Below are 27,234 nucleotides of genomic sequence, written 5' to 3'. Positions count from 1 at the left end.
CACTAATCAAGATTATTAACAACTAATCATTATAATTAACACAAATACTAACACGACAGATTCTAATAATATTTCTTTTTTCTTTTTACAATCATAATATTGACTGGACAGATATTATAAAAAAAATATTTGGTTAAGGGGCTTTTGAATTTACTATCTGCAATCCATTTTTGTCCTTGTTTAGTATGCCCTAAACGGATAGATTAAAAAATCCCTCATAGTAAATTTATTTTTCCGAGACAAAAAAAAAAAAAAAAAAAAAACCTAAACGGATAAGAGTAAAAAGCGTTTGGGTTTGGAAACAAGGCCCTAATAATAAGTAAGAACGTGGCTTTCCCCCGAGTCGGGCCTTGTGCGTCGCACACTCTGCACCGGCTCAGGCAGCCATGCTTTCATTCCACCAAGTTTTTCATACACCTACAAAATGCTGAAGAAACAGAAGCATTCTTTTACAGATACTTAAACATATGGCCAAACTTGAAATAAATATATCCTCTCAACAGTAGCTCATCCATCATTTAAATCTAGTTCCTCACTAGCATCTTGGATGCTCTCAGGTTTCCTTCTGCTGTGTTTTGACTTCTCAGATCTACTGCTAGTATCTTCGGTTCTCTCATGTTTCCTTCTGCTGTGTTTTGACTTCTCAGATCTACTGCTAGCTTTTTTACTATCCAAATTAGACCCTGGCTCGGCAGATTTAGACCTGGAGCGCCTCTTATAGTCTGGGTTGCTATCCCGGGTATGTCTTGGGGATGCCCTACTTCCACGGTGACGTGTTGGCGACCTTGAAGTTGCCCTGGATTCTCTTTTCCTTGTTCGGGGAGGGCTTACACTCTCTCTTCGTCGTTTTGGTGAGACTGAACCACCCCGTGAGGATTTTTTTGTTGGACTCCGGCTCTTGCTTCTGTGTCTCCTTGAAGAATGACGGTCACGTGATCTCTCTTTTCGGACAGGGCTTAAGCTTTCCTTACGAGGTGTTGGAGATGCCGAGCCACCCTGAGACAAATTTTTTGGTGGGCTCCCACTACTTCTTACAGGACTTGAGATTTCCTCATGTTGTAATGGTGAGACTGAACCATCCTTCGAAGACTCTTTTGCTGGGCTCCTTGTAGGGCTTAAACTTTCCTTGCGGAGTTTTGGGGAGGTCGAACCACCTCTTGCAGCTTTCTTTGATGGACTTCTGCTCTTGCTCTTGTTTCTCCGAGAAGCAGAGGAATAACGGTCCCGCGATCTCTCCTTTCGGACAGGGCTTGCACTTTCCTTACGGCGTCTTGGTGAGGCTGAACCACCCTTGGTAGATTTTTTCAACGGACTCCGGCTCCTGCTCTTGTTTCGTCTAGAACCAGACGAATAACGGTCACGTGATCGATCAGTTTCCCATTTTCCAATTCTGTCATGGTAATCCCTTGGATCTCTATGTGACCTACGGTCACTGATATAGTGATTACGAGATCTCAATGGTGACCTAAATCTCCGATCTCTTGCATGACGGGGTAGGGGTGAAATGGAGCGAGACCTTCGGCTGCGACGATACTTGACAGGAGATCTTGACCTCGACTTAGATCTTGGTCTAGACTTGGTTGGGGACCTGCATATAAGGATAGTTAATCGATTAGCAACATTGTCAGATCTGATTAACACATTCGAATTTGGTAAAACAAGAAAAGATCCCTTTAACAGTTCTATGTTTGAATTCCAACAAAGCACATCATAGGTAATTCCACGCATATGCATCCTATCTATCAAACAACCACAGAAATTCATGGGCAAAATATTACTGTAAGAATGGATGTCCAAAATCCATTTGCATCATCTCTAGCACACATGCAACACTGTGATGTACACAGATTCTATCTGTAGGTTAAGTATGGATTCAATCAACTGACTCAATGAGAATCATTACACGATAATGAGAGCGCACAGGTTCAGTGCACAGGTTCTTCTGTTTCTTAGTTCGCATCTAGAAGTAGATATAGATTAAAAAAAAAACTGCAGCCGAAATCTCCATACAGAACAAAGGAAAAAGTAAAGTACCTGGACTTACGGACTTCTTCTGGTTCAACTCCGACTCCATCAGCTTTTAACTTCTTACTTATCTCAGCAGCTCTGGCAGCTGCCATGTCTGTTGCTGACTTCATGGTTGCAGCTCGGTTAGCAGCCTGCTGCGAGTTCATAGTTTGTTGCATGAGCAGAGCCTGCTGGAACTGCATCTGTTGCATTGCGACTGCTTGTTGCATCACCATGGGCAGGGATGACTGATTCATAGCTGTATTCAAAGTAGCTGGTTTCTGAGGCAGGGACTTTGCCATTTCAACATTGAGCGGGCGTCCACCAACATCAATATTGTTCAATTGCAAAGCTGCAATGGCTTCTTCAGGCTTTGAGTATTCAATGAAAGCTAAGTGCTTCAAGTCCGTGATACTACAATCAACAACAGTCCCACAATAACTGAAAAGCTGTTTCAGCTGGACATCGGTTATCTGCGGGTTTAGGTTACTGACTTGTAAGGTTTTCTTCAGCACCTCAGCTGCCCTTTGCGCTTTGCCTGGTGAATCTGATCATGAATAAAAAAGGTTTATTCAGAAGACTGAAACAGGAAAAGATATGGTAATACAAGAAAAAAACCATGCACATACGAAGAGTTTAATACAGTCCTAATGGTGCAAGCACATCCTAACTAGTTGGGATGGCAACAATTTGAGCTTATTGCCACTGATCTATTTGACTTGGTCAACACCAAAAGCAAAAAGCGCCACAAGCGATTTTGCAATACAAAGTACAAGAACATAACAATCACTCCATTATCAGCCACATTCTTATTAAAACAGTTTATTTTACATCAGCCACATTCTTTTCTACAGCTGATCATAAGTTTGTATTGTCAGGTTTATTTTGGCATTTAATACAGTCATAAACCTAAGCGGCTCAAGTCAATAATCTATTCCAAAAAAATGAAGGGAGGCCAGTAAACTAAACATGTGAGCTGTTCATTTAACCAATTACCCTAAACACAAATCCCAAAATCACAAACTTAAACCCAACAAAACACAATTTGCATCAGTTTAGCACTTTGAGAAATTAAACACCCTCTGACATACTGTATGCAGCTTCAAAGAGCTTACTCAGATAGTATTGAGCCCAAAAAGTTTTTTAAAAAAAAGTAAGAATTCTGACAGACCAACTTCAGGTAGATACTACGAAGACCTTTACGGATACAAAACTGCCTAAAGACCATCCTAATGTACATTCACTAGAATTTTATCAACAGACCAAATGTTTCAGATATCATGGTAGTTAGGTAAACAGTTTCAGCAGATCATATGTTGTGTGAGTTTAAGTAAAAACTTTATGGCAAGTTGTATTATCCTCCCTTTAATACTGCTTTATTCGAGTAACTAAAGAAATCAATCCCTAAGACGTTTAATTTTTATATGTACAACTACACCAAAAGGGAAACAAACTAATGATACTTACAAGTAAAAGTAGAGAGGCAGAATATATATACAAATAGATGCAGAAGAAGAGCAATAAATAAAAGAAAAAGGGCAAACCAGGAGTGTCTTTCGCCAAGTGAGCTTGCTGTGCCTGAATTTGAGCAGCATGAGCTTCAAGTGCCTTTGCAGCAACAATAGCTTGAGCAGCAGCCATCGCGGCTGCAGAGGGTGCCATTGGAACCTGACTTAACTGTCCCATACTAGTTGTTGCAGCCAACGCAGTCATCAATATATTATGTGGTGGATGCAGAAACTTGCAATCTGTTTTCAAACACCGACCATTCAAATAATCTCTACACATCTCACCCAGTGATGCACCCACACCAGGCAAAATCACCCCACCAGAAGCACCAGGAACAACGCCAGGAATCATCCCAAGTAATCCAGAATAGGCTCCCGAAACAGAACCCGAATAGTTTGGCATGTTGGGCATAGTTTGGTTAACCATATTTGGATATGAGCCTGTATTATTAGATACAGGTTGCATACCCAACAACCCTCCAGTAGAACCTCCTCCAGCACTAAAGAACACGGGAAATGGACTTCCCATGATAGGTCTCCCATTACACTCAGCATGAACCATATAATTCCCTCGTTTAGGAACAACATAGGTAACAGTATAACTTCCATCGTTTTGATCTTTCACAATCCCTTCCTGATCGGATCCACCAACACCAACTCCAGGGCAAACCTTAACTTTAAGTTGAGCACCTCCATTAGGAATTTTCCTCCCATCAGAATCTTTAGTAACGACAACAAAAGTGGAAGCAACACATGCTGCTCCACCTTGAATTCCAGCACCAGCAGCAGTACATTTGTAAGGATCAATCGGTCCCAACGGCTTGTTCCTACTAAACTCCTCATCATTCTCTTCTTCTTCTCCGTCACTGTCCGAAGAAACACCACGCTCCTGCGGTGCAGTTTTCTCCACGTCTTTGAATGTAGCTTCGAATGCAGCTTTGGCAGCAGCGGCTTTTTCAGCTTCGCTCTTCAATTTCGCTTCTTCAGCCTGTTTCATCCATATAGGTCGGGCAAGTGTACCAGAAGGAGTAGTAGCAAGAGTACGATCTGCCATGATTCTACTCTATCTAACAAAACAGTAACCCTAAATTCACACAAAGATAACGTAAAGAAACCCTAACCTTTTACCCTGAAATCCGAAATCGAATCCGAATCTCCTTCAAAATCCAATAAATTATCCCAAAACCTATGAAGAAATTGCAAAAATAAAACAAAATCAAACCATCAAAAAATTAAAATTAAAATTAAAAAATACAAAAATTAAATTCCAAGTAAAGAATTTAGGGTTTTGATAAACTGACCAATATTTTGCCCAAAACAAAATCCTGTTGTTTCTTTTTCTTCGAGTATTTATGGATAAATTAGGGTTTTGGACGAACCTTTTTTACGACAAGAGAAGGGGGGATCTCCTTCTTACAGGCATAACCGGTCTGTGTGGTTTTGGGTGGGGGTAGAAGAAGACGATGAGAGGCAATAATACTTCACGATAATAATAAAATTATCATGTGCGACTCAAAGTACAATATTATCGTGTGGAAAAAAAGACCCCTCTATTTATAATTTATATATATATATATAATCTATAAGGTGCATTCCTTATTCTGGTCATCAGACTTCGGGTTACATGCCACACCTAGAGTCCCAAACTTACATGGTATTGGGTTTTTTTTGCTCACTCGCCATCCGAATCTGACTTATGAGGTTATATTGCCATGTCTTGACTCGCCATCCGAATCTGACTTATGAGGTTACATTGCCATGTCTAGAATCCCAAACTTACAGGGTATTGGTTTTTTTTGCCGACTCATCATTCGAATCTGACTCGATATGAGTCAATTGTCAGACTGTTTATTTTTTAGTTGAATAGATTTGTCTCGCGATTGACTTAGACATAACTCCTAATTTGGAGCCGTTTTAGTTAGGAAATTAAACACTCTTATCTTGTGGGACCAAGTCACTGACTCACATAGTTTGAGTCGGATGAGTCAGACTAACTCAAAAAAGCAAACACATTTAGTCAAAACCAGATGAATCAGGACAAATGCTATCCCACACGACTTTGCGGGATGGCTTCCCGTAAAAGCGGCTTCTAAGACGTTGGATGAGCAAATAAACGGTTAGATTTGCATTCAGTTTAGGACCCACCACTTTCAGTTCGAGACCCACCATTTTCCCTAAAAGGTTCAAGGCTTCTAGATCTGGGTTTTAGTTGTGCAACATAGTGATCTAACGACTTAGAAGCCGCTTTTGCGGGTCCCACAAGGTCGTGCGGGATAGCACTGCTCGATGAATCAGATGATTTCAGTCAAATCCAAACAAGTCGGGTCAAAAAAGAAAACATGATGTTAGACAGATTTTAGGCTATGTTGTAGGACATATAAGTATATTTTGGGTCACATGACGGGTATTTTCCGATACATTCTGAGTCACGAGGTAGATCTTGAATCAGGCTCACCGTCCAATTCCCCTGGGAAAATGTTGTCAAGATTTTCGAAACACATGAATCTGATGATTTAGATTCACTGAAGAACTTACAACATTCCTCCATTCAAACAGAATCAATTACAAAAGCATTTGTATCAAGTTACAGTGGCAGTAGTAGTAGTAGCGCCAATTTTGATCCTCAATTTAGGAATTCATGTCTAACAAAGGGTTTAATCCAAGATCTAGTAATATTACTAGAGAAAAGAAATCATAAAAAACTGTTATAGCTTTATCTCTACATGTGAGTGCAATGGTGGTGGGTGCTACATATGTTGTTGTTCCCTTATATAGAAGGATTTGTCAAGCAAACCGGGTACGGTGGAACTGTACAAAGACTTGAAACTTTTAAAGGAAAAATTGCTAGACATGCTCAAAATGGAACTGCTCCAACAAGGGAGATTGTGGTGCAATTGAATGCGATGGAAGTTTACTCCTACACTGAGAAGGGTGAGAGTCAAGCCCGGAGAATGACCTTGCATATTGCATTGCCGAAGATTGCAGTTCAACCCCAAGTACTGATGTCTCTGCCTACAATGTTACTCCTATGAAGGATGGAGTTTAGTGCAACGAAATAGAGAGTCTCAGCTTGAAGAGCAACTACTTCAAGCTGAAGAATACATATCCAGAATTTGTGACAGACCCGATATCTGTTAGAGGCATTAGAGGGTTATTATGAAGAATTAGGGTTACTTAAGAGTTCTAAAACTTACTAAGCCTCAAAGAAGATGCTATCTATAGTTTTCATTTGTTCTGTTTCTTTCTCATTTGCAATCCCTTGGTCAATATAGCACAACTGCAACCAAAAAGAAAAAGAAACAATGAACTTGATTTTCTACCATCAAACGACGGTATAAGTTGAAAAATTATGAGATGAAATATAACCTGATATTGTGGCTTCTTAAGAGTGTGGACCCCTCTTTTGATAAGCTTTTGCCACCCAAAATTTTGTTTAAGAGACCACTCCAGAGCTTTTGTTTTCTGTACGTGCCAGGACATATAGATGATGGACCATAAGTAATCTAAAAGGAGGGGGCGAAACAGAACATTCTGAAGAGATTGATTAACCATTGTCTCGATTAAACCAAATATATGTTTAGCTGAAAACAAGTTGAAATAATTGGTGGTGTTACTAGTCTTTGGACAACATGATCAAATGGATAAAGCAGAAATGAGAACAAGTAGTTGATAAGCCAAAGATTTAAGAAACCCTTTCAAGAATAAAAGAGAATCCAACCTAAATACTCAATTAACTAAAGAACTTACATGGCCAGGGTCTAAAATTAAGAGGGTGTACTGTTTCGACCCATCTTGTGGCTGCTTGCGTTGTATCCCGACGATGGTTCTCGAATGACCCTGATGCTGAAAGTATAAAGGCCTGCTTAAAAAATGTGAACCATAATTAACTATATATTCATCCTCAAATTTTAAACCGACATTTAAGGACTTAATTCCAATGGCGATAATCATTCAATTTCCACATTAAGTTGTACTAAATTTGCAAGATACCAGCTGATTAAAATAAGATAAATTTTAACTCACGTTTTTTTACTAATAGTAACACGTTGGTGATTGTCCAACCTGCTGAACTCCTCGTTGGCAAAATAGTTCCAGACCCAATCGACCAAAACGTCGTGACCCTTGATGTTCTTCACACCATATTTATTTGACTTAGCGCTTCCATTAAATCCATTGCTATATCCACTGGTGGAGGTAGAAGGACTATCCCTAGTTTGAGAGTCGGGGCCAGTAGTTATAGGTTGTTGTTGCTGCCTTCTGAGATTCCTTCCTTGTAAAAAATTGTCCATTGGTCCATAAACTTGCTCTACTTTTCTTTTCGCTTCACTATTCATCTCAACATGTTCCGCCCCTCTATTACCACCACAATATAACGATTCAAGTTCCTTACTACCAAAATCTACTATTCTGGCCCGAATCCCGAAAGAGCGAAACAGTGCCGCACATTCAGTTGTTCCAATCCATTTGTTCGTGCCATAAACTTCATTTTTCAATGAATTTGAGCCATCTATGTCAAAACCTCTCTGCCAAGCAATTTCAAGCCATCTTTGGAGTGACGCGATATCAGGAACAAATCCTGACCCGCCAAACAATACTTCCTTGGCTTCTTGCCTTTGCATTAACAAATGTGAGGATAGCATTTGAATGTTACGCCATCCACAACCCCACCCTCGATCTTCTGATTCAACAGACTGAAAATGATCTATATAGCTTGATAAAATACAAGTCGAATTTTCTCTTTCCAATTCTAAACATCTCCTCAACAAAGCCATGAGACTCCCTTCAACTTTATAGTAAAAGCTTCTAAGCTGTAAATTAACTAAACATGAAATTTTCTCTGGAATAGATATTTCTGCATCATCATTCGTCTTACTATTACATCTTGAGGTACCGGATTCTGAATTATCTCCAAAATTAGATTGAAAAGAACTGGTACTACATATCCGATTATCCTGCAGACGGGTTTTTAAGAAGCAAAGTTAGAACACTCACCTGCACACATAATATAACAAACAACAAAGATGCAATTTGAAACCATTTGTTTCGGTTTTCAGATACTACATGTGTGTCATGCATTGATATGACTTGGAAACCACATATAAACAAGATATCAAACACCATGTTATCTATCTGCACTCTTTGATGTATAATTTCCATTAAGGTTCCTCTCCATTTCTTCAGTCTTTAGGGTTTATCAGTTTTATGTATCAGCAATAAAGATGTAGACGGTAAATAACATAAACATACTGTGTTTTTTCGAGGACTAGTTGGTCTAAGGGCAATTTGTTGAGCCAACTCCATGTCCCTCGCAATTTGTTGAGACAACTTCAAGTCCTTTGCAAGTTCCTCTTCCTCAAAATGATTGTTTGCGTGCCTGTATTCATTTGGTCAAAACATCAGAATAATGCAGCTTTCGAGTTCAGTACCAAAACTTATAAGAATGCCAAATATAACAAAAATACATATGAGAATACCTTTCAAGCTCAGTTAAAGGCACTATAACATCACAAATAGGACACGCTGCGAAAGCCATCACCGAGTCTATGCAAATTCCTACTGAAAAACGAAAGCTTAATTCCTTCAAATTAAGATCATAAAATAGAACCATATGTACTAAGAAATAGAATGGTAAATGCTTATCCAATGTGGCCTATTCTGACATTAATCTTTAGCCTCACTTGATTTACTACTATAAAGCTCTTCAATTAAACCCTATCATAAGCATTTCATCAATCAAAATTGAAAATTTGATAATCTCTCTCACAAGTTTTAGGACACTTAGGAAGTTCTAAGATGGGAAACCACTAATCAAGTAAGTTCTAAAAAGAAAAGAAAAACACATATGAAGAACTTCATCATGTTTCATGGGTTCAGTAATTGGCTTAAACGATTGAATAATTAGGGTTTAAGAAGTGTGAGATTTACCTGTAGAGCTGTACTGTACTTCTTTGTTGAATCTATGGTGGTGGAAGATAATCCGGTTTTGCACGGTCAAATGACTCAACACTGGTTTTCTTACAATTTCTTCAAGTTAGGGATTTTGTTGTTGACGAAAAAGAACTTCGGAAGTTTTAGGTTTCTAGGGTCTTGAATAGGTCGAGACGTTTTTCTTTTTCGTTTCGTTCCACTTTCCCGCTATGAAACTAAGGACCTGTTTTGTTCAACAGCCCCACCACCCTCCGAGAGGAGAAATCCCAAACAATCTGCCCGTGAATTTTGTTTTTGTTTGGAGTTGTTTTTGTTTTGAGCCATGCCATTAAAGTGGATGTAAAACTAAAAAGTTTTTGATAAAATGATTTTATAAATCTTTTATGCTATATTTGTCTGGCTTGATTAGGGTATATCCATATTAACTGGGGTGTACTCCGATTTATATGGACATAGTTAGGGCTGCACATGGAACAGGACGGGACGGGACGGATTTTTATCTAACTCAGTACATGTACCTCCCTATGGTCGGTACCTGTACCTGTGTAGTACGGGACGGGACGGGACCTGTACTTGTTTAACTCGAGACGGAACTGGTTGTTTACCTGTAGCATATTACATCATCGTCTTTTTCCGATCGATATACAATTGAAGATAAACCGAACAGCAAACCCGGAAAACAGATTCAACATCGGAATTCAAAGCCGACCGTTAGTGATCAATTGATGTTTAATTTTATTTTTGTTTCTTCTGATTTCTCGATTAATTGTGAATAAGGAGAAAGTGGCAAAAAAACTGAATTAAATTAAATTTTAATTGACGTTTCAAGAAAACAGAAGAGAAAATCAAAAATTCTCTTCAAAAACGAAAGCAAATTGGTCTCCCTGCCTACAATCCACAATCAATTGATTGGAATCATGGTGACGAGGCTCTCTGCTATTTTCTCCACTAAGGGTTGTTGAATTCTCATCTTATGTACAACAACAACAAGAAGAGGAACAGAATAAAGAGCAATCCATTTCATGGAATTCAAAGAAATATGATTCAACATCATCTTCTTCTTCTTCACTAAAAGGTTCGAGAAAATGGAGAATTAGAGACTTGTTATTGTTCCGTAGCGCATCAGAAGGTATAGCTTCAGATAAAGATCCATTAAGAAAATACACAACTTTAACTAGAAAAAATGAAGATGATCGAAACTCCAGTTTCCGGTCTATTGATAGTACTAGTTCAATTTCAAAGAGAAGGGGAGGAGGATCGGCGTCAGCTCATGAAGTTCATTACAAAGTGAATCAGGTGGTTGTTAAAGAATCAAAGAAGAAAACGTATTTACCATATAAACCAGGACTATTAGGGTGCATTGGGTTTAATCCAACAGCTTATGGATTTTCACAGAGGCTTTGAAGATTTTTAATTTTAATCTCAACTACTACTTTCTCTTGTACCACTAGCTGGCGCAATATTTGCAAAGAGGATTTAACCCCTACTATCAACGGCTAGGATGTAATCCTAATTTCAACGGATAGAGATTCTCGGTATTACGGGACGGGACGGGACGGGAATAGCATAGAACCGTTACTCGTGCCTACTCTAGGCACGGTACCAGTTTTTGGTACTTGTACCTGTCCCATATGACCGCGGTTCCTGCGGTTCCGGTACGGTTCCATGGAACGGGACGGGTCCTGTGCAACCCTAGACATAGTGCCCTTACTAAGGGGAGGTTAAAACTGGGTGAAGTTATTTTATTAACCCTGCACTAATTAACCTAAAAACTAAACCCTAAACTTAAAAACTAAAAAATGTTTAATCTTCTCCTAATCTATCTTCTCTAATCCCTCTGCTATTCTCCTTCCTTCATCTTATCCCATCAACCAAAAATTTCAATTTTGATTTTGTACAAAAAATGGTTGATTCTAAACGATCAAGTAGCAATAGAGATTCAACAGGTAACACCAAAAGATCCAAATCAGGTGAAAAAGGTAAGGGAAAAGTTGGAATGAGTAAACCTGAGAATGCAATCCCTGATAATGTTGAGAAGAACCCTCCACCGGCGAACATAAGACTGTAAGTGATTTCTAAACTCAAACCCATTATTGTTTACTGTTTTTTTATTGTTATATTAGGTTAGAAATCGAAAACTATGTTTTTCAGGATTTTTAGTCGGCAGGGTTTTTTAAAAATAGGATGTCGGCCTTAGGATTTTAGTGTTAGTCGGCAAGGTCGTAACATGAAGATCATGCCTACTTTTCATAACAGCCATGGCGACTGTGAAACATTAACCAATGCCGGCATGGTAATCAATAACCAACCCTTCTGACTTTCCTTTAGTCGGCATATTCTTAAAATTGCACCGTTCCGACTTTAGGTCATAGAAACCTGATTTTGCTGAGTTAACAGTCGGCATCTTTCTTGAATAGGACTCTACCGACTGTTTGTTAGTCGGCGTGGTAGATGACTACTACGATGTCTGAATAAATATTAGTCGGTAGTGTTCAGACTATCGACCATGCCGACTGTCTAACCAGAACCATGTTTCAATGTGTAGAATTTTCATATCTCTTATTTGTGTATTGTTTAGGTTCCCAGAGGGAAACATAGAAGACATCCCTTGTGTTGTTAGCAATGCAGCAGAGCTATTAGAATTTATTGACAAGATTTATCCTACTTTAGAAAATCCTAAAGATGAAACTGAAGAGAGTTGCCCTGTAAGAAAGTTACTTCTGATGGGTAAGAAAGATCCTGAAGAATTTCTAAGGTTTATGGAGAGTCCTAGCAATCCCCTCAACTATCAAGAATGCACATCATCAGGGGAGGAAGAGGAGGAGCTTGATCCAAGAACTTTTTTCAAGGCATCAGACTTTTCTGGAGTGAACCCCTATTACAATGAGGCTGGTGACTACATAGGTCCAGATAACGGAAAAACAAAAGTTGATGCTGGTGAAAAAGCTAGTGATGGTGAAAAAGCTAGTGATGTGGAGGAAGATAACACCAATGAGAAGGATCCATGAAATTCTTAAACTTTATTATGTTTCACTTGCTTTAGAAACTTAGATTGTGGTTTGAACTATTGCATTATGTTTTGAACTGTTAGTTTGTGGTTTTAGACTTGTTAAACTTATGTTAATTTCCAGTTTCAGTTGCTTTAGAACTTAATTTTTTTTTATGCAGTTTTAGACAATATTAGAGTTTTATGGAATATATACAGAACTAGGTCTGTTGTAGACCCTCGTTTTCAAATCTAAGCCTCTTTTTTTATTTTTTACAAATCTAGGCCAATCAAACGGATTCCATCCAAATCCATTATCTCAGTCAATATCTCGTGTTAACTAGTCAATATCTCGCCAAAATCTCGTATAGGGAGATCTCATGAACTGCATAAGATTATTAAAATGCCCTCTTTGTATGTGTGTCAGTAGCATGGTTAATGCCACCCACGTGCTTCAATCTTATCCGCTAATCCTAGATCAGGAAATCTCGAAGATTATTGAACGGCAATGATATCTAACATACATCATACCCTAAAATCCGTTCATTCAGTTCCTCTCTCCATCTGTGCTCTTCTTCCCCAGCCAAAATAAGAGAGATTAGAACCAGTGAAAAACTATGGTGGTTCCAGTTACCTAATAGCGCAAAAATAAGATCGGTGGTGATTTTGAGTTATAATTGATGAAATAGAAGATGTGTTTGGTTCAGTAGAGATGAAAAAGAACAAATGATTGAAGATGGAGAAATTCATGAGAATGAGCAGGAATTGAAGTTGAGATAGAGTTCGAATTAGAGAAGAAGAAATGAACCTAGTTGTTGTTAGTTGTGACGAATAATCGAAGAAATTAGGGGTCTGGTGGTGTTGATCTTTAATGGAATTGAGATTTGCTACTAATAAAACAGATTGAGAAGAATTTGAGGGTTTAAAAGAATGGGTTCCACTCAGATTTGAGTTTGGATTGATTTTAGCGAGATGGATTGGAGAAATCAATTCAAGGAAGAACACCTGTTGTGATGGGGTTAGAGGCTGAGAGGAACAATGGGCACCTGCAGATGATCGAATCTGGTGGTACTGAAGTTGATGAGAAGCAATGATGCGGAGGAGATCGAATTGGTGGTGATTTAAGGGATAGAATTATACTGGGATAGTCGGTGGTGTTGTTGGTGTTTGAACTCAGGTGGAATCAGAGAGAGAATGAAGCTGCAATGAAGAAGAATAGGTCTTGAGATGCTACAGGGAATAAAGAAAGGGAAATGAGTTGAATTAGTCAAGAACAAGGAGATTCTGCCATTGAACAGGGGATGAACGGAGTAATATTTCTGAAGCTAAATGAAAATTAGAAGATGGGTTTCTGTTGTATAAAGAACTGTTGAAGTTGCAACAAGAATTTGAGACAATAAAAGCAGTATTGAACAAAACTTGTAAGCCCTGAAGCTAGAGAAGAACAGTGAATTGACGACGTTCAATTGATGTTGAATGACATAAGACTAAGATTTTCAGAGATTATGAATTATGAGTAATGTTTGGGTTGTGTATGAGATTGAGTTCTGCGGGGAAGGAGAACTAATTGGCAGGAAAACAAATGAAATATAGTTTTGTCCATTATTCATACCCATACAAGGTGTTTGTCAAAATCCCTGAGTGATCAGTTTTTGTAAATGTAATTCAGTCACGACCAGTTCTGCCTTATTTTGTTACGGCCCTTGGTTCTAGCCATCGTTATTTTCGCTGCTCAGAAAGGGTTTGACCAGACTTTCGAAGCTGACAAGAGATTGAGGTGAGTTTAACCTCTCAAGTCCTCTCGCCTCTACCAGTTCAGTTGCAGCAAGCTTTTTGATTGCTGTATTGCACTGCATCATATGCATACGACCGTTACACCTGCATACACACCACCAACTATCTCATATGCATACTTGCACCTCCACCAGCATATCACCATCACCTGTATCCAGCATAATAACATACGCTGAAGTACACCACCAGTACCATCCCTAATACCCCATACCCTTGCGACTGTTTATCCACCAACAGAGGGGAGCTTTGCTCCTCTTCAAACCTTTACAGCCACTACGATCGATTGCTCTCTTCCACCACAAGTCAAGTTTGCAGACTACCATCAATTACCAAGTTTGAGCTGCTGCTGGTATTGAAGGTTGAGCTGAGATTTTAATAATGGTGGAATTATAAGATAAGTTGTTGTGGATTATGGAACTGTGAATGGTGATATGTACAAATTTTTCCCATGACATGATTCCCACGTAAGCAGTCCACATGGCATTATCCGAGTCCACATGTACGGAGTCTATCCTGACTTATCCGCGTTAAATCAGCGATATAGGCTTAAATTGCCGATTTAAAGGACTAATAAGTCTTTTTAGGTATACTTAACGGTGCTAAATTTCCATCCATCATTTTTGGTCAAATAAGGCCTAGTTTTGTAAGAAATAAAAAAAGAGGATTAGTTTTGTAAACCATAAAAAAACAGGCCTAGATTTGTAAAAAGCCCGAGTTTTATTAAGTCGGCATGGTTTGTAAGCTCGGCCTTGCCGACCATCCCAAACTATATGCTATTGTGCTGTCAGGGATAGGTAGTCGGCATGGTTTGTAAGCTCGGCCTTGCCGACTTAAATGTTAGTAGTATGAAAAATATTACCTGTTAGGTACAAAGTACAACCCATTAAATGCTCAACGGCTAGAAATTTCAAAATCAAGACATTAAGTGTTTTGTTATTATAAAAGCATTCTCAACTTCATCTTCAACCTTGCATAAAGAATGGAAGTTTCAAGTGCAACACACCCAAATATTTGTAGTCTTTGTACACTAAGTGGTGATTTTGCAAATGACTGTCCCTTTGAAGGAAGCAAATGCACTATTGATGGTCGTAAGGGGTTCTTTCTCATGAAAGCTGTAATAGGAGATGTATATCATCTGTATGCTTTAGAATGCATCTGCTGTGGGTTTTTCTATTGGATAGATGAGCGCCTAGCTCCGTATGAAGATGAATTTGCTAAAATCAACCTTCTACCACACACATATCCATGTTGCGACAATAAGATGAAGCTAATTACCTCTCCTAAAAAATTATGTACCGTAAAAAGATACTATCTATGTCCCAAATGTGTTAGGGTTAAGTTTTTATCGTTTGTACGCTCTAATTAAGGTTTGTATGCTCTAATTAAGTTTTTAAGGTTTGTACGCTCTAATTAAGTTTCAAAAGTTTTTAACAATCATTGCATTCGATTTTAGTCGGCATTATACAAAATTCAAACCGTGTCGGCAGTTTAACAGTTGGCACTTAACAGTTTATTAACCTTTCCGGCAAAAGTATAGTCGGCAGGGTTGTCCTCATAAACCCTGCCGACTACAATGTGTGAAGAACATCCAGGAACAACATTTTTTTCTTCTGTTTTGGTCGGCATGGTTGTCCTCATAAACCCTGCTGACCACATAAAGCCGGCAACCTGACGAAATCAAAACCTTGCCGACCCTGGGACAGTCGACACTGTTTGAGGGTAACAACCTTACCGACTATTCCAGGCCTTTTTTCCTTTGTTGTCCTGCATGTACAGTCGGCAACCTGACGAAATCAAAACCTGCCGACCCTGGTACAGTCGGCAAGGTCTTGTGATAAATACAATGCCGACCATAGGAGTATACACCAAAAAAACCACATCCATTTCATTCATTTGTAGTACTCCAAAGTACATTACACAAAACACGAATGCGATTACAAAAATACTCCAAAAAGTTTTCTTATTTCCTAATCATAACCACTAATCACTCAAATCTATTGGAGGGAGTTCATTCAAATCTATTGAACCTCCTTTAGTCAAATCTATGAGACATTCCTTAGACTCATATAAAGCATTCCAAAGGTGCATGTTGTCCTCATAAAGTTTCATCCATTCCCTGCTCTTGTTGAATATGAGCTTTTCCCAAAAACTGAACCTACAAAGAGGAGGTAATGGACATTCCTTGTTGAGTTGTAGACCAATAAAATGATTATTATCCACCAATGCGATAACAATTCTTCTATGCTTAAGCTGCTCCACACAAACCGCATGTTTCGGTGCAAATGCTACACTTAGTCTTTTACTAAAAAAAATGTACCACACATGACCATGTATCCGCGAATAGATGGCCGCACTCCGGCATTCTCAACCAATGCTCCTAATTGATCGGTGCATTTCCCTCCGGGTCTTTAACACTAGTAAACAATTCTTTAAAAGTCGCTTCTTTATCCTCCATGGAACCTTCTAGCATCATTGAGATATAAAACTCCTTGTCTTTTTCTAGTCAGGCGGCCATATTCTTTCTTATGTATTGACATTGGGTGAGATTCTCCACTTAGGTGTCCTAATTATTGGGAGGCAATGTAAAACCCACAATTTCCATCCTTTGGGACGTCGTCGGTACCAATAACGAACTCTTGAATAATTTGAGGGAGTTGTACGCGATACTCTTCCAATACCGGTTTTACTACCTTCCTCGGACGACCTCTTTTCTTCACAACATCTCCTTGACTTGCTTGACTCTCAAGAGGTGGAGTGTCATTTGGATTCAAGTTTGAAACGGTTGGTGTAGTTGTATCCTTCCTTGGCCGACCCCTTTTCTTTCCAACAAATTCCACACTTGCTTGACTCTCAAGAGATGGAGTGCTATTTGGATTCAAGTTTGACACCGTTGGTGTAGTTGTTTCTTTTCTCGGACGACCTCTTTTCTTTTTAGCCGGCTCCTCTTTGTATTGCGCCTCGGTATAATCATGTACGGATGGATCGGATTTTGTACTCAAATACTTTTTAATTTGTTGCTTTTCTTCCCCCCTTGTCTTTGTAGGTGGTCTACTCGTTGGATCTTGTTTCTCCGGTTCTTGAAGTTCTTCCATAAAAGGGTAAAAAATCGGCATCAACTTGTGCTCCATACTTTGTTTGTCCAACCTATTCAACGTGGGTTACTTATCGAGGATTATTCTCCCAAGTTCCATGTCGCCAAACTCTTCACCGGGATCTTCTCTTTGAGCCGGTTTAAAAGATAGTTGCTTCCAATAAGGATCAATATCTTCAATCAGAATCAGAGTTTTATACCTACCAAGCATATGACGACATGGAAGTCTGATAGCCTTCATTATCTTACATTTACAAGGAGTGCTCGGGTCATCATATTTTTGATACAACTTGAGATATTTCATCATGAAACTTATTGCCCAATGCGAGACGTTTCTATGTATACTGACAAGCAACCAATCATCCTCCTTAAACCCCTTCAACTTCCGGAACCTACTTTCTTCGAATTGCTTTCTTATCTTGTTGATATCATTATTAGTGTACTCATGGATAGCATGTTGCACCGTCACAATCCCATTTTGACTCGTCAAAAGTAGACCTTTTAGTCTCCCATGAGCTTGCTCTACTATACTCGTGGACTCAAGTTTGAAATGTTTATAGTCGTAAGTAAAAGCATACACAAACCTTTCTTTGTGTGACGTCAACCATTGTCTCTTGCAATATTCCACTACTTTGGGGTAATTGGTGCCCCAATCATCCTCGAACTCCTTCAAGTTTATCTCATATCTTTCCACACTCATCGACCAAACCAAATTATCCCACACTTTCATGAATAACACAAACTTGATCTCACCTTCTTTACATTCTTCGTCTTCTTTCTTCTTCTCTTCCTCTCTCTCCTCTTCAGTTAGTTTACTAAGACGTTCATCTTCCTCCTTTTCACGTTCAGTACCTTTCTTTTCCTTTGGCTTTTGGATATGATTCCTACAATTCTTTTTAAGATTGCATTGTATATGCCAAGTGCAAAGCAAATTTTGTGCAATGGGAAAAACCATCCTCACGACGTTTATTATTGCTTGTTCATTGTCGGTCACTACAACCCCGGGAGTCTCGTCTTCGTGGTAGAGAAGCTTCAAAGTTTCCAATGCCCAAATATAGCTATCATCCTTCCCACGATCCATAAAACACCATGCCACCGTGAACGATTGTTTATCTGAGGTTTGTCCTACAATGTTCAACAAAGGCATGTTGTACCTATTCGTCTTATAAGTACAGTCCATGAAAAAAACTTGGTAAAAGCACCGCGCCAATTGAATCATATCAGGATGCGCAAGAAACATACGATCCACCTTCCCCTCCGATGACTCATGGTGTCTCACCATGTAGTTGTATATTTGTGCCAACCATTGTGATTCTTCCATTACCTTTCTTCCATCCCATTCAATTCTTTTGATAGTTACCTTGGCCGCATAAATTGTAGACAAAGGTTATGCGGGTCGTCCCTCTTGAACTTACTAAGGAGCTTTCTTGGTTTAATTCCCCGACTTGTTCTTACTTGTTCGAACTCGTGCGGTTTTAACTTGGCAGTGCCCAACTAGACTTTCCGGATATTTATGGTTATGCCAACCAACATCAACTCTATTCATTCTCCACAAGTTATCGGTGTCTTTGTTCCTCCAAAAAATAATCTTGAATGGGCCTTGTACACCCTAGTCATCTTATTATCATACACATAACCCTTTCTCTTGTTACTTGCGTCCGGCGACCCACTACACTCGCATACCATTTCAAACCGCGAATATTTTTGTTGAGTGTTTTTAACTAGAACGCACATCTTCTCTTTTGCTTTCTCAATAACCACTTGACCGCGTCGTCTTTTTCCTTCCATTCCAAATCATTAGCATAATGTGTGGAAGTATCAGGACCCCTAAGATTGTGAGCTTGAGGCTGATCCGTCATCGGTACCAATGCAATCTACAAAACGTCACAAGTTAGTTGATATGTACTACAAAAGTCGGCAAGGTCGATATATAAAACAACACCGACTAAAATACAGCCGACATGGTAGAAAAATAAGACAATACCGACCAAAGTATAATCGGCAGGGTCGACGTATCCACTACAATGCCGACTTAAACATTTTCAAATAAAGTCCCCTATGTTGCAAAAAATCTGGTAGTCGGCATGGTTCAAATTTTCGACCTTGCCGACTTAACACTGCTCATGAAAAGTCGGGGCATTTGGTAATATATACCATGCCGACACTGGGCATCAAAAGTGGAAAAAAAAAAGAAGCAAAATCGATCATTTGCATGGAAAAATCACAATCTTCACCATGTAAGTTGTCTACCTGATTACTTGCAGCTCCATTCTCTTCTTCTGGGTCATTGGATTCGACGTTTGGCTCAAGACATTCATCACTTCCATACCATCTTGAGTTTGAGGAAAATAAAAGTGAGGATCATGCATATAATCCATTTGATCATGATTTGGTAGATCATCATACAAGTACTCATTTGTAGGAGGAAAGTTAGAAGACTCCCCCACTTCAAAATCAGGATTAGAATTACTCATCTCACTCATATCACAATTTTCTCAAAAACCCTAACTCCCCCCCCCCCCCCCCCGAAACTTCCTCAACTACTTCATTCTCTTTTACTCTCAATTATTTCCAAATCCACTCGTATAAATCAACTAACTAATCTAATCATTTCAATTAAATTAGTGTTAATCATTGCAGGGGCAATTTAGCCATTTTGAAAATATAAGGTTAAGGGGTGGCTTCTTTTACTTCAAAATGACCGATCTTTTGTCTCATTAGTTATACCCCAATTAATCTGGGTATATCCCCATCAAGCCAGGTATATTTGCAAGAATATATAAAAAAAATTTCCATAAAAAAAAAGAAAAAAAAATAGGCCATAAGCGCCGAAAATAACTCATTCGTTATTCATTTTCCAAGGGCATTTCCTTTCGATCAGCAAACCTACAAAATATGTTCAGCCAGGTGGAATGATATTTTGCACTATGGTAAAAGTAATGGGCGGATGAAAATCAACCGCGCGGATGTTATAAAACCACTGGTGGTTTAAGGAAATCTGCTGGCGGGTTATGCTCGTCCGCCAACGGCTATTTTTTCAAAAGTAAAAAACGGTCATAATTTTACCACTATAAATTACCGCAATCTATAAACAACCTACTCAGGGCCAAAATTCACTACTCTTGAATTTTCTCTTCTAATATATTTCAAATTTTTAGTTGAAATGTCTGAAAAGGTGATAACACTTTTTTGCGAGAGAAAACTTGAAGTTGATGTTTCTAACATGTGTGGAAGTTTTAAAAAGATTGAAAATTGTAAAAGGGAAGAGCAAGTTTTAAAAGTGGCTCCAAGCAAATGTTCCGCTAATAGGTACAGAAAAGCTCCAGTTTTGAAAATTGACAATAAAAAATACAAAAACAAAAGGAAAAGGAAAACAGCTCAGGGACGCGTTGAATGGAAGATACGTCAAATGAAGACAAACAGGAGGCCAAAGCTTGTACTTGATTTTTATTAAAGTTATTAGTTTACTTCTTATTATTATCTAAGTTTATGTCTTGTAAAGAAGTGATAGTAATATTAATCAATGAAAATATTTAGATCTTAAAATAGATTTGTGTTTCATATTAGCGATACTTATCACATTTAAACTTGCATATACAATAACGACAACAATATCATCAAACTACATCAAATCCAGTGATATTATCTCTATAGACTTCATAGTATTCAAAATTCTTAAACTCGTTTCCGTTTTCTTCTGTAAACTTGGTCTGAGCGATGGGTTTTCCGAAAAACAGATAAACAACAAGCTAGTTAAGATATTATCAGTGATGACAAAGGTATTAAGATATACTCATCAGTTCTTCGTTGGACAATCCAGAATTATTGCGATGAACCATCCATAAAACTTCTGTATAATATTTGACTTCATTAGTGATGAATGAAAATCTTAATTTTAGGCTCTAAATGTTTTTTTATTCATTTCGCGATGCCACAAACCATTGCAACACGCATTCCCAGAAATGGTCATTATTCATATTTCTTGTTATACCGTGTATCCAACATCGAACAAGAGTAATATTTTCTTCCATAGTAAAGACGGGGGAAGCCCTTATGATGTAGTGAAGATGTGATTGAGATAGACCATTTTTCAGAATGCTTAAACAAGCTTCGTAAAGAAAAGATTTTTGGTGAGCTTCCTCCCAATTATCTAGAGTTGTTTGGATCACTTCAGCTTCAGTCACACCAACAAATTATTCTCAATCAATTTCCCTTACACGATCAAAAAATGTCGTGACAACACGATTAATTGAATGAAAACGAGGATATAAACCACAAGCATCTCGGTTTCGGGGTTCCCTGTTTGTGAGACGAACATTGAGAAAATGTTCTGCCAAAAAGACGCGTCCGACATGTCTTGATCGCGCATAACATTTTCTTCTTCCTTATGAAAAACGTAGGCTTTGCATATACCTAAATCCTCCTCTTGAGTAAATTTTGGACCACGTATTCTAACAGACATTTTACAGAGAAAGAAGAAGATGTGAATCTGAAGATAGGAAGTGTTGATTTTATAGGGTAATAATAGAGCCGATAGAAATATATCCTTTGGCGGTCAAAGTAAAACCGTGCGGCTTTACCTGGATTTGAATCACCAACGACTATTTTTTTTTTTGTGTTATGTTTTGAGTAATCACTAGGGTTTAACTTATGGCACGGGTGTTATATAAATTACGTATAATTATGTTAGATTACTTATTGAAAATAGTTTCTAGTCAAATCCTCTTGGACTTTGATACAGAAGCCCGAAAAGAGGGACATATTATATACATATATGATCATTTTGTAAATACCAATCGGCAAAATATATAACGTGTAATTTGAATAATTTTAGAAGTTTCTCTCTAGTGTATCAAGATAAAATCAAAATGTTATCTCCAGTAAAGTTTAAACAAATAAAAACAAAATTTTGGTACTTGAGAAAATCTCACCATTCTAGAGTAAAAAGTTTGAATGGATTGAAACCCAGGCGACTTACGATAGCCAACTTTTCATAATTTGACTAATAACAAAATACATACACCCTTAAATTTCAACCATGAGATTAATATAGTCAATTAGGTTATCTTTGAAAATATATACTTGCAACAAATGAAATTCAAGAAAATGATAACCCCAAAAATTCATATACGAAGCAATGTAAAAAGAAAGGGTTTTCTTAAATATTGTTACCTCAGAGTAGTTTGATTGGTCAGCCTTTGGTGGAAGAAGATTAAGTGGAAGTACATTCTTGAGTTTAAGTTTGTTTCTCTCCACAATATATTTCCCCTTCTCAATTTTATTTCTTATTTACGTTTGCTACAAAGTGGGGAATTAGAGTCTTCAAATCCAATCATCCTACCGGATGTGAGCGAAAGAATCAGTTGTTCATTTTAATGGAAGGTAGGTTTGTTATTTCAGTTGATCAAATTTCTCTGTTTTGATTTTGACTTTTGAGATGGGAAGAAGAGAATATATAATGAATTTTTCTCAATTAAAACGTTATTCAAGGGATCTACCGCAGTCGTGAATTTGTCAATTGGGAGGAAAAATCAGGACCTGTCTTTATCTTGGCTAACTTAGAGAAGCTTCGTTAACGTTTTACAATATAGTACAAAGAATTAGGTAGAAAAGTATACCTAGCGTAATGACATATTGATAGACACAATTTTGTGTCTTATTTGTCTTGGTTCTATATATTGATAGTGCTCATTTTTGTACTTATTATGGTGTTTTATGTGTGTAGGTATTTTTGGCCAATAAACATTTTTGGAAAAATAGGCTCGAAAAGTTGCGCGGGACCCCCGGAGGACAGTTGCTAAACGGACCCCAGAATTGGCTAAGGAGCACCCAGGCTATGTATAGCCCAAATTTATCCTCAGCACCCACATTTGTCCACAACACCCAAGTCACCTACTATTGGCACCCCCTACTCTGGATAGGGGGCAACCAGCTTCTTCCCCAAAATTCAAATTCATTTTGGCGGGAATATTTGGCAGAAGTGAACAGATTTAGGGTTTGAGATTCAAGCGAGTTTTAGAGAGATTCAAGCGCTGATTTTCATGGGGCTGGACTTCCTAGAGCGTAACAGGCTTGGAATGTTCGTTTTGATCGATCGAATTTGGCTAGATAAGCCGGAAAAAGGAAACAGAGGTGTGGAGTTTCACGGGTATCCTGATTCGGTAGTTGGAAGAGATTTGGTCGGATTGTTCTCGCGTTATGGATTAGTATAACCCTGTTTCGTCTAAACAGGGAATGTATGGCGGCCAGATTCGAGAAAGAAGGAGTTTCCATCGTGTTAGACCAAAACAGAGTCATGGAGAAATATTATCGGGATTTTAGAGTCCATGAAGATTTAGGAAAGAATTTAACGCCCAGGATTGAGTTAACAGGGTCCTGCTGGAATATTGTAGAGGTGGGATTGACCCAGTTGACGCGTACAGAAGAGAAGAAATAGAAAAATCCGTGACTTGTCGTGAAAGAAGAATGAAGATAAACTCGAGTTGTTTAGGGTTTACTTGGGGGTTATTGGATATATATAGGTTGGTTGCAAGTCAGAGAGGGGGACGAACAGTTTGGGGGTAGTTTAGAGAACCAGAGGAGACAAAAATCACGAGTTACAGGAAAGCTGTTCTGCTGGTGCTGCTGAAGAACACGAAGCACATCAACCCACGCCCAACTGTCGCAGAACACTGTCGTTGTTCTACAACACTTCGCTTCTTTCGTTACTGTAGCAGTCTTATTCCTTCTGTTTCTCTTGTAACAGTCGATCTGCAACACATATAAACGTTGCAATTGAACTGTTTTACTCCCTTTGAGTCTCTTCACCTTTGAAAACACCTTTTGAGCAATGGAAAAATATTTTGAACCTGTTTTTGATATGAGGAGCTAAACCCCATTGCTGAGGCGATAGAGGAAGTTATTTTTCCAATAAAGAGTGGTATTTTCTATTTATCTTATTTATTACAATTATTTATATGATTATTTGCCTTGTTTGAGAATTGTTTTAATGATTTTTATTCAACAATTGTGATTTCTATTGATGGTATATGCTTGGACTTTTTGATATCCCATGCTTTTGATTTACACTTGTTATTTTAAAAATCTACTTGTTGCAACATCTTAGAATCAAATTAAACGAAAAAATTGAATAAATATAAATATTGGATTTAAATCACTTTGAACTTGGAAAATAGTGGAATCTTAGCCTCAGTTGTCTTTTAATATTGATATCAACTTTGTCCGTGTTTGCTATAATTATTAGTGAGTTTTCTATTTTATCTTTAGAATTTAAGTTTATATTTTATCCTTCGCAAGTCTGAGAATCGAACCACTTGTACCACTATCTATAAAATACATCAATTTTTGGCGCCGCCGACGCGGATTTGCTTTTAGGGTTTATAGACTTCGTTTTCTTTTATTTATTTTTTTTATTTTTTAGGTTTTTATTATTTTTGTTCTTTTTTACGTTTTTGAGTATTTATCTTCTGTCTACAGGTTTTGGATCATAAAGCGAATTGAGCCAAGGAGTTTGGTAATTTCGTAAAGACTGGAACTTAAAGCATAAAGACTTGGAGCGAAAGCTTAAAGCGAAAAGAACGGAGAAGAAGACAATTTCTTTTTAGATATTTTATTTTATTTTTTAATTTTTTTTAATTTTTTTTAGGGTTTGTTTATTTTTCTTTATGAAAAAAAAGAGAGAGAGAGAACTGTATTAGGGTTTGTTATTTTTGTAATTTTTCTTTTCTTTTTTGGACACTTGGACATTGGACTTTGGACATTATTATATTATTTTTTTAAAACCCTAAGGAAGGGTTGGTTTAAATATAAACTGTGTGCAGAGAAGGACGGTGATTACGATATCGCCTCGGCCCCTCGGGTTCGTACATGACATAGGAGTCGTGGCCCGAGTCGACTTCAGCGGTTCTTCGCCCGTCTGGTACGGGAGGTAAGTTTTTCAAACACCCGCGAATCCCCTGTCAGCGGGTTTACTGTATTCCTTCGTTTGCATATATGCTGAGGACTTGAAAACGGCTGCTTTAATTTCCTAGTAAAGGGAAAGGACTGGCCATACAAGATAAGGGTTCGGATTTCATCACCGTTCTCTTCTTGCCCGCCTTAGGAAAACGAAACCAAACGCGAACCTAAGCCTAAAATTTTGACTAGAACGAGATCTATAGGGTAGCGAGGTTAATAGGAAAGTCGTTCGAAGAATATTGTTTACTCTTTTGAGCATACTTCGAAGTTCTTGAAGGTTTCTGTGAGTTGAATGCGTGACTGCGCCGCCTTGTAACCGGTGAGGCCTTGGGTATCAAAGCTCCACTAAGCTTCCATCGCCTCGATTCAACTTACTTTGACTCGGATTGATTCCAGAGGGGTTTGCTCAGATTGTAACGAGTTCCTTTTCGAAAGAATAAAAGCTGGTCTAGAAACAATCTAAGTGGAGCCATCATGCTTTTTGTTTGCTAGAAATTTATGTTTGATTTGGTTGAGTCAGCCTTGTTTTGTGTTTGCATAGAATTCCCTACCTTATTCTGTTGCATGCCTGAACGTAAAAGAGACGCCCTAGGTAGATTTGTTAAAGAGAAACCTAGTAGTTCTAAGCGTCTTGATTACCTCAATTTAGAAAGTCTGATTCGCGAAGATTCCGTTTTTGAACGTCCGTTTGATACTCCAATAGCGCCAGAAATGGCAACTTTGAAAGCCTTGTTGAATCCTACTAGGACTACTCGTCCCTCGTGTATCAGGTTACCTGAAACTGAAGCAAATTATGAACTTAAGCCTGGAACCTTACAATTGCTCCCAATCTTTTTAGGAAAAGAAAATGAAAACCCCTATTTCCATGTTAGGGACTTTGAGGAAATTTGTAGTACCCTGAAAATTAGAAACCTTGATGATGATGCTTTAAAACTCAGGTTATTCCCCTTTTCCTTAAAAGATAAAGCCAAGTCGTGGTTGTATAGTTTGGCTTCCGAATCAATTGAAACCTGTGAACAACTTACATCTGCCTTTTTGAACAAGTTTTTCCCTAGGCACAAAACCTCGTCTATTAGGACGCAAATCTGCACGTTTACACAACAGGAGGGAGAATCTTTGTATAGGTATTTGGAAAGGTTCAATGATTTATTAGGCCAATGTCCTCATCATGGTTTAGAAAAGGTTAGGTTAGTTCAGATCCTTTATGAGGGTTTAGATTATCCCACCACAACTACAGTAGAGTCCATGTGTACAGGTGGGTTCGAAAACCAAACAGTTGATGATGCGATGACATACTTGCATGAAATCTCCGAAAAGTCCCAACAATGGGAAAGTAATAGGGTACCCCAGAAAACAATTCTTCTAGGCAGAGGAAACGTTAATATGGTAGAAGGAAGCTTTGAATCAGATGCCAAAATTGCTGCTATAGCGAAAAGGTTAGAAGCTTTAGAAGTGGGTCACACTAGTGGTAGATTGGAGCCTTTTTGGGAAGGCCAGAATAATGAAAAGCAAGCCAATGCTCTCTATAATAACACTAGGGTATGATAACCGTCAGAAGTTTGACCCATATTCAGAAACCTATAATCCTGGTTGGAGAAACCATCCGAACCTTTCATGGTCTAAGGGCCAGAGTCAAGGTCAGTTTAGTAATTCTAATGCTCCCCCAGGTTTTGGTTACACTAAGAATTCATCAGGCCCAGAAAATAAAATAACTAGCTTAGAGGAATCTATTAAGATGTTAGCAAAAACTCAGGATATGTTAGCACAGAACCAACTTAGTTTTCAACAGGAAACCAAGCAGAACTTTCAAACTAGTGCTCAGAGCCTTGCTAAGCTAGAAATTCAAGTCGGCCAAATAGCTAAGACCTTAAGTGAGAGAGATAACGGAAGGCTCCCTAGTAAAACTCAACCCAACCCTAGAGGAGTTCATGAAGTAGGTGCAAAACCATCGAATCAATTGAATG

The 27,234-nt window shown here is 38.3% G+C and overlaps 2 protein-coding genes and 1 pseudogene across 5 annotated transcripts; all 3 read right to left on the bottom strand.

Moving 5' to 3' along the window:
* Window positions 1-310: 310 nt before the first annotated feature.
* LOC113296690 (serine/arginine repetitive matrix protein 2-like) lies at window positions 311-4,994 on the bottom strand. 2 transcript variants are annotated; one of them, XM_026545007.1, is made up of 5 exons: window positions 4,817-4,993; window positions 4,637-4,701; window positions 3,552-4,503; window positions 2,035-2,554; window positions 311-1,588 (listed from the first exon to the last, which is right to left on the bottom strand). In XM_026545007.1, the coding sequence occupies exons 3-5, from the start codon at window positions 4,075-4,077 to the stop codon at window positions 508-510; spliced, it is 2,127 nt and encodes a 708-aa protein (XP_026400792.1). In that variant the 5' UTR covers window positions 4,078-4,503; window positions 4,637-4,701; window positions 4,817-4,993; the 3' UTR covers window positions 311-507. The 2 variants fall into 2 exon arrangements, with proteins under 2 accessions (XP_026400792.1, XP_026400791.1); XM_026545006.1 differs by having other exon boundaries at window positions 3,552-4,701; window positions 4,817-4,994.
* Window positions 4,995-6,063: 1,069 nt separating this feature from the next.
* Window positions 6,064-9,705, bottom strand: LOC113296689 (zinc finger-containing ubiquitin peptidase 1-like). Of its 3 annotated transcripts, XM_026545003.1 has the most exons (8): window positions 9,441-9,705; window positions 8,990-9,071; window positions 8,763-8,889; window positions 7,539-8,467; window positions 7,263-7,374; window positions 6,882-6,977; window positions 6,710-6,792; window positions 6,064-6,541 (listed from the first exon to the last, which is right to left on the bottom strand). In XM_026545003.1, coding segments are annotated over exons 2-8 (1,407 nt in total). In that variant the 5' UTR covers window positions 9,049-9,071; window positions 9,441-9,705; the 3' UTR covers window positions 6,064-6,540. The 3 variants fall into 3 exon arrangements, with proteins under 3 accessions (XP_026400788.1, XP_026400786.1, XP_026400787.1); XM_026545001.1 differs by having other exon boundaries at window positions 6,454-6,792; XM_026545002.1 differs by having other exon boundaries at window positions 6,454-6,792; window positions 8,990-9,068.
* A 16,640-nt stretch (window positions 9,706-26,345) lies between these two features.
* On the bottom strand, window positions 26,346-26,445 carry LOC113300740 (annotated as a pseudogene).
* Window positions 26,446-27,234: the final 789 nt, after the last annotated feature.

This window comes from Papaver somniferum, chromosome 7, assembly GCF_003573695.1.
Source record: "Papaver somniferum cultivar HN1 chromosome 7, ASM357369v1, whole genome shotgun sequence".
NCBI classification, from domain to species: domain Eukaryota; kingdom Viridiplantae; phylum Streptophyta; class Magnoliopsida; order Ranunculales; family Papaveraceae; genus Papaver; species Papaver somniferum.
This window is presented reverse-complemented; position numbering and strand designations above follow the sequence as displayed.